This window comes from Leptosomus discolor, chromosome 12 (assembly GCF_034619465.1).
Source record: "Leptosomus discolor isolate bLepDis1 chromosome 12, bLepDis1.hap2, whole genome shotgun sequence".
NCBI classification, from domain to species: Eukaryota; Metazoa; Chordata; class Aves; order Leptosomiformes; family Leptosomidae; genus Leptosomus; species Leptosomus discolor.
This window is the reverse complement of record NC_141402.1, coordinates 14,793,396-14,800,684: the sequence shown is the minus strand read 5'-3', so window position 1 is coordinate 14,800,684 and position 7,289 is coordinate 14,793,396. Positions and strand designations below refer to the sequence as shown.

At 46.1% G+C, this 7,289-nt stretch overlaps 1 protein-coding gene across 1 annotated transcript; it reads left to right on the top strand.

The window, feature by feature from the left end:
* Positions 1-352: 352 nt before the first annotated feature.
* Positions 353-6,250, top strand: LOC104341218 (L-lactate dehydrogenase A chain). Its single transcript, XM_086472290.1, has 8 exons — positions 353-376; positions 1,979-2,113; positions 2,840-2,957; positions 3,596-3,769; positions 4,216-4,389; positions 5,210-5,327; positions 5,750-5,873; positions 6,049-6,250. The coding sequence occupies exons 2-8, from the start codon at positions 1,988-1,990 to the stop codon at positions 6,211-6,213; spliced, it is 999 nt and encodes a 332-aa protein (XP_086328416.1). The 5' UTR covers positions 353-376; positions 1,979-1,987; the 3' UTR covers positions 6,214-6,250.
* The last annotated feature ends 1,039 nt before the right edge of the window (positions 6,251-7,289 follow it).

Here is a 7,289-nt window from a genome sequence, read left to right as displayed (position 1 = left end):
CCTCGGGAAGCGACGTTTTAAATCACTTTCACCCGTCTGGCTTAATAACACAAAGAGGGAAACCTGCCCCGACGACACCCGCTCACCACCCTCCCGCCGGGAGACGGGCCCGCGGCGGGGCTGAGCTCTGCCTCCGCTCCCCTCACGGCGCCCACCGCTACGGGCCGAGCGTTACCGTCCTCCTCACCGCCCCGCCTTTCCCTTTCCCTTCCCCTTCCCCGGTACAGCTTCCCCCTCCTCTCCACCCCGACGTGTCGGCGGGCACGTCTCCACCGCTGTCGGCCCGCCCGCCTCACGTCAGACGCCCGGCCCCTACTTAAGGCGGCGGCCGCCTACCCGCCCCGCCACTACAGCCGCAGTCGCCTGAGGACGCTCGGTAGGTGCTTTGGCGGGTTAAGGGGGTTGCTGAGGGGGAAAGCGGGGGGAACGCGGGCGCTGATGGCCGCAAGCTCTCCAGGGGGGGACGGGGGGACTCGGTCGAGCAGGCGGCGCCCAGCGCCGCCTGCTCGACCGAGTCCCCCCGTCCCGTCCCCCCCCGGCCGCAGGGCCCTCATCCCGGCGCCACGCTGGGTGCGGCGTGGGGAGGCACCGCGCCCTACTCGGCGATCTTGTGCAACCGGCGTAATTTCCACAGCACCGCCCGCCTGCCGAGCCCTGGGCGCTGCATTGCCCCGCCACCCCCACCCCACCCTTTAGCCTGCGCCGATTCATTTGCTGCCCCTAATCGGCGGTGAGAGTGCGTGTGGCCGCGGGGACAGGGGTCTGGGAGCGACCCCGCAAGGGGCTGGGAGGGTTGCGTTTGGAATGGGGCGTTGGTATAGCGCCTCGGCTCCCGGTTCTCCCTTAACCTGACGCTTTCAGGGGAACAGCGACCTCAAAACCGAAAATTGCGCGTGTTAAGCGGCACCGAGAAATGCTTGAGTGGGTGCTCCTCACCAGCCCTGCGTGCTTGGGGTGTAAAGGGAGAACTTGGCACATGGAGGGAGCGCGTTGTGCTGGGCCATGCTTGAGGAGACTGCTGCAAGTGAAGACTGACCTATTTTGGTTAACTTTTCCTAAATATGGGCACTGCTGGCTTCCTGTCCCATCCCCCCCACCCCGACCTCCCAGTCCTTACCTGCTGTGCCAGCGCTGCCTGGCCTTGCCTGCCCTGAACGAGTTCCCGCCTGTTCAGTGCTACCTCCAGAGTCGCGTTGTGTCTGTACTTGCCCCCCTCTGCGAGGCTGCCCCTGCCTCGGGCTCTCCAGGCAAGGCAGAGCTGTGCTGCTGCCGGCCCTGCACCACCTGGAAGCACGGTGCCGGCTTCTGCGGGGACCCTGGGGTGAAAGCACAAAACCCCATCATCATCGTGCCATTTCAGCACACCTACAGCTGTTGGATGAGAACCCGTATAACCAGGCTACCTGATAGCTAAAAAAAAACGGAGGGTGGGAGAGATAGTAACGCCAGACTCTAGACATCTTACTGCAAAACTATGCAGTTTCTCTTTAAAATAAACCCATAAAGTTGACTTTGAGGATGACACTGTGCTTAAGAAGGGCTTGCCTAAGCGTTGTACAGCTTCAGCTCTGGAAAGGCTTCAGGGCACACAGTACCAGTTTTTCAGGGCAGTAAATGGAGATTGCCAGACCATGCTCTGCTTAGAAGTACTAAAATGGCTTCCTTTACCTAAGTGGAATATGGATAGTTATTTAGAACTCAGCTAATGCTGGTGGAGTGCCACCCAGCTCTGGAATCAATGGTTCTCAGGATGTATTTGAGGGAAAGCTAATAGTGAACTTAAAGAGTGTGTTTCCATCAGTAATTCAGTTTTTCAATCATTTGGTTGCATTCAGGCAGTACTTCCAGATGTTTCAGGCATGTGATTTATATTTGTTTTCTTATCATCCTGGAATAGTCTTATCTTGCTCAATACAAATATTCTGGTGTCAGTAACTGCTCCAAAGCTTGGACAAATAATCTGTTGCTTTCCTTGCAGCAGTGCACCATGTCTCTTAAGGATCAGCTCATCCACAATGTCCACAAACAGGAGCAGAGCCATGCCCACAATAAGATCAGTGTGGTTGGTGTGGGTGCAGTTGGAATGGCCTGTGCTATCAGCATCCTGATGAAGGTAAGTGTCAAGCTTAGGATGAAGCAGCACAGTTGTGACTACCTGAGGCCTAAAAGAGGGGCAAAAAGTCATCTGCCTTACTAGACTAATTGGGCTAGCACACAAGATGAACTTTTGGTTGTATGTTCATTTGGGTCTGAAGTGAAGCGGCAATCTTGAAGCTCTTGACAGAGAATAGCCGTAGTTCTTGGAAACCCAAATTTACCCCAGTATCAGACAGAACATGCTCTATCTATCAGTTTGACTTAAGAGCTGCATTTACTTCTGAATGACTTCCAGAATCCCTTCTAAAGAGGAGTCCTCTAATGCTCCAAACACAGAAAAAGATAAAGAACTGAGGGGTCATTTTGTCTGAAGGGGAGTGCAGTGGAATAATTCCCTGCAGTGTGGACACTCTAAATGACCTGTCCTCTGCATTGCATTATTATACTGAAAATGCTGTGGTTAAACACCAGGCTTGCTTTTCTTAACTATAAAATAGGGTGTTTATGAACAGCTATTAAACTATTCTTCATCATTGTCCTGCTAAATTGTAATAGAATGCAGATACAAAAAACTCAACAGTAGATATCCCAGGAGACCAATTTAAGTACACTAGGAACAAGGAAAGTGTTACAGACGAGCAAAACTGCTTAAATAGCTCACTGTTTTTAAAATAATTGTAACTTCACAGTTTACAAATTGGGTACTTTGAGCAAAGAGGCAATAAATCTTGGTCTCTTGTAGGACTTAGCTGATGAACTTGCCCTTGTTGATGTTGTGGAGGACAAACTCAGGGGAGAGATGCTAGATCTCCAGCATGGCAGCCTCTTCCTTAGAACACCAAAGATCGTCTCTGGCAAAGGCAAGTAGCTGGCTCTAATGTGCTCGTGATTTCCAAATGGAGGTAGGCGCTTCAGCTCCCTGACTGGTCATCCAAGTCTAGCACTTAGCCTATCCTCACAATTGTTAGGAGGAAAGCTCACTTAGTTTCTGGTCCTAGAGAAATATTACTGAGCTGACATTGTTTCATATCCTTGTTAAGGCCAGTCCAACTACAAATCCTCTTCCAGATTTCACCACTCAGTACAGAAGGATGAATTTCTTAAGTACTCCTGCACCTTTGAGAATTTCATTTTACAGCCAGTTAGCCCATGAATGCATTACTGCTTACTTCTTGGCTATAAATGTCTGATAGCTTAAAGTTTAGTGGCAATCTGACTAGGGCAAATGCTAGCCCAAGAAGTGTAGAATACCACTGCCCAATACTAAACATTAAGATTTTGATGTGCCCTTAGGGTTGCCACTTGTGGCGATGAGCCCACAGTCTTAAAAGAAAATTTAACTTTCTATAGAAGCAAAGTCTAGGGTAACAATTACCAGGAGCATTTCAGCACCCTCAAACTTGAGAATTTTAGATAATGATCCTAAAGGGAACTGAGAACTCCTGTTCTAAACCGTGCATAGCAAGAGGTCATGTTTGACACAGCCTTTTGTCTGCAGATTACAGTGTGACTGCACACTCCAAGCTGGTCATTGTCACTGCTGGTGCCCGTCAGCAAGAAGGAGAGAGCCGCCTTAACTTGGTCCAGCGCAACGTGAATATCTTCAAATTCATCATTCCCAATGTCGTTAAATACAGCCCTGACTGCAAGCTGCTTATCGTCTCAAACCCAGGTTTGTCTTGTGTTGCCTTAGCCAGAGGATTTGGCTTAGGGAATAGTGTTTTCAATGTGAGGTGGAGTTGGTGTACTGATATGACCAAGCATAGGCTTTTAGAAGATGCTCGTGCCAGATAACCACATAGGAAGAAGTGTCATCTTCCCTCTTCACACTCAGCAAGCTGGTCCTCTGAGAAATACACCAAGTTGCCTTTTAAGTGATGCTTAACATAGGATATAGTAAGGGGCACTGAAAATTGCATGCATGGCATAAACAGCCTCTCAGTTCTGCTGTTGAAAGTCGCTGTGTTATCCCGCTGCGGGGCCTGGCGATGGGCACTGCATTAGGTTCTTCCACTTAACCAGTGTGCAGATAAAATCCATACAGGTGAACAGAAGACACCATCCTGGCTATCAGACCGCTCATGAGGGGTGCTTTTGTCCTCCCTGTTCTACTTACAGTGGACATCTTGACCTACGTGGCCTGGAAGATCAGTGGCTTTCCTAAACACCGTGTTATTGGTAGCGGCTGCAACCTGGACTCTGCCCGTTTCCGCCACCTCATGGGAGAAAGACTGGGCATCCATCCTCTGAGCTGCCATGGCTGGATTGTTGGAGAGCATGGAGATTCCAGTGGTAAGGGTGAAATCTGGCCGGCTCTTACACAGAACTTTTTCTGATACTTTGCAACAAATAGCTCCAAAAGCTACAGCGAAACACTGCTCAAAAACCTTTGCAGTGCAGCACCTTAAGAATGCAAGTCCTGCTTTAAGTCATCTGCCGCACACAGTAACCCTAGATGATCTATATTTGACCTGAGTTACCCTGCTTGGAAAAGGTCATTACTGTAACCTGAGGCAGCTAGAAATTTCCAGGCTAAGTTGTTCCCATAACTCTCCAAAAAAACAAACCAAAGCAGCAAGAGGGTAAAGTTCTCTGCAAGGGACTCCCAAAGATCTGCACTAGACCTACTGGTAGTCACTCAGTTGTCTTTACTGGCATCTCTTGATTACTTGAGGAACTATATATAGGAATTGAAGTGCAGAGGCAAGTCTAGAGGACAGGAGAAAGAGCAACTTTTGTCTTACTTACCCTGCGCTTTCTCTAGCAGTACCGTCTGCTTCCTGACACTCAGGAGGACTTACTTGGAATGAAGTCTTATTTTGAGAAACCTTTGCAAAATAGTTACTATCATCGCAGTTCATGTTGCCTAGGTGTTGTGCTCTCATAAAGGTATACTCAAACCTTGTGTCATCACATATAAAGAAAGATGTTCATATGCTCCTAGGGTCTCAGCCTACAATTTAGACTGGCCTTATAGGTCATACTACATTTAAAGTCTTATCTAAATCAGTGACATGTGTTGCAGATTAATCCAACTAGATCTTAGTTAACTGTTAATTTGAGGAGGACAAAACAGTTTTCTTAAGATAATTAACCTATGTCCAACTCTCAGTACCGGTCTGGAGTGGAGTGAATGTTGCTGGTGTCTCCCTGAAGGCTCTTCATCCAGATTTGGGAACTGATGCAGACAAGGAACACTGGAAGGAGGTCCATAAGCAGGTGGTAGACAGGTAAATACAGATTTTTTTTTTTCCCCCACAACCTGAGAACAAACAGGGCTATAGTACCTCTGAACTGCAGTATCCATAGCTAGTTTCATAAATACCCTAGCAGCACAAAACAAATGTCAAGATGCAGACATAATAGAACTTGAAATAATATTTTAAGGAGTAATGTAGATTTGGCAGAGTTAACTTTTCATGGTTAGTGAACTTTAAATTAGGGAAGTGCTTTAACTTCCAAGTTTGCAGTATAACTGCAGGGAGTAGTGTAAAATGCAAACAGAATTCTTCACTGATGAGTTCATTTCAGTCCTGTCAGTAAATCAGTCAAGCTTCTGCTGTCTCCAGATTAAGGCACCTCCAAAAGCCCTCCTTACAAGCTTTAAATACTGATGGTACTTGTTTTTTAATGAGCAACTCTGTCTCTGCAGTGCCTATGAGGTCATCAAACTGAAGGGGTACACATCATGGGCTATTGGCCTGTCTGTGGCAGATCTAGCTGAAACTATTATGAAGAATTTGAGAAGAGTGCACCCAATTTCTACCATTGTTAAGGTGAGCAGCCTCTTCTTTTGTCTGACAACTAAAACCTTGGGAATGCTGAAGAACAGTGATAACTTTCTAGTTTAATTTTGACTAAATTTAGTTGAGTTTTCCTGATTGGATGTTCTATAAAATACACACATACACAAATTCTAACCTAACTAAATTACCCTTACCTACTTTTCAGGGCATGCATGGAATAAAAGATGACATCTTCCTAAGTGTTCCTTGTGTACTGGGCAATAGTGGCATCACTGATGTAGTGAAGATGATCTTAAAACCTGAGGAAGAGGACAAATTAAGGAAGAGTGCAGATACTCTCTGGGGAATCCAGAAGGAACTACAGTTTTAAATCTGCCCAGGCAGTTCACTCTGCAGTTTAACGGGTTTAGTGGTTTGTCTTATGTTGCACTTTCCAAGTAGGTCAAATCTTTCAATGTATGTATCAACTTATAACACACAAAAAGCTCAAATCTGAACAAATGAGTTTCCTGAAGATAGCATTAGGAAACTATTCTACGGTTTTCCCTGTTTAGACACCCATGTTCTTAGCCAGAGCTAGATAACCCAGTCAGTCTTGTACAGTGAAGTGGTATGACAGAAATCCAGCACTCAAAGCAGCACTGCCTAGAAAACCCTTTGCCTTTTCCTCATCTTGTTTAATGTTGGTTCAGAACAATAAGTAATTAATTATTACACAATGTGAAACCAAAGACTGTTTTCTTGCAGTTAAAGGATTGTCAAAGCCAATTGACCAACCTTCTCTGCCAGCTGAATAGCTTAAATATTTCACTGTTTGGTAGGTCCAAATGTATTTTCCTAACAGTGCTTTGGAATTTTTATGTATATTTTTTAGAAAACCTTATTTTTGTGTATTGTATCAGCCTAGTTGTAAGTTCATGGCCTGAGCATGTTTAAAAAATGTTAAGGTTTCTGTATGCAACAAGACAGTGACTGTCCAACTGTAGTACCAGCTCCAACACCAAATAAACCACAAACTGTTATTTCTGTCTCCTTGTTGGTCTCTATAGGGCTTTATCTCCAAAAGGCAACTCCACTTGAACCCATCTAAATCAAACAATTCTATTTCTTCAGTCACACTAACTCACACCTCACCTGTGTAATAATGTATGTGAGCAGCTACTCTGTTGTAGGCTCCAGAGAGCTAGTTACAGGGTGAACTTTCTAACAGTCTTAAGGTAGCAATGAAGAAACAGTAACAAATATTTACTCAGAACTTAAACTTGATTGTATCTTAATGCAAAGAAAGGAGCTCTATTCATGCTGTTAAGGCAGTGGAGAAACAAGGCAACAAAAAAAGCATCTTCCTTACCTGTACACACAGGGATGCACGTAGAAAGAAACCTCTCTGCATCAAGTACTTGACAGCTGCAGAAAGTAAACTTGCTGCCAAGCACAAAAAAGCAT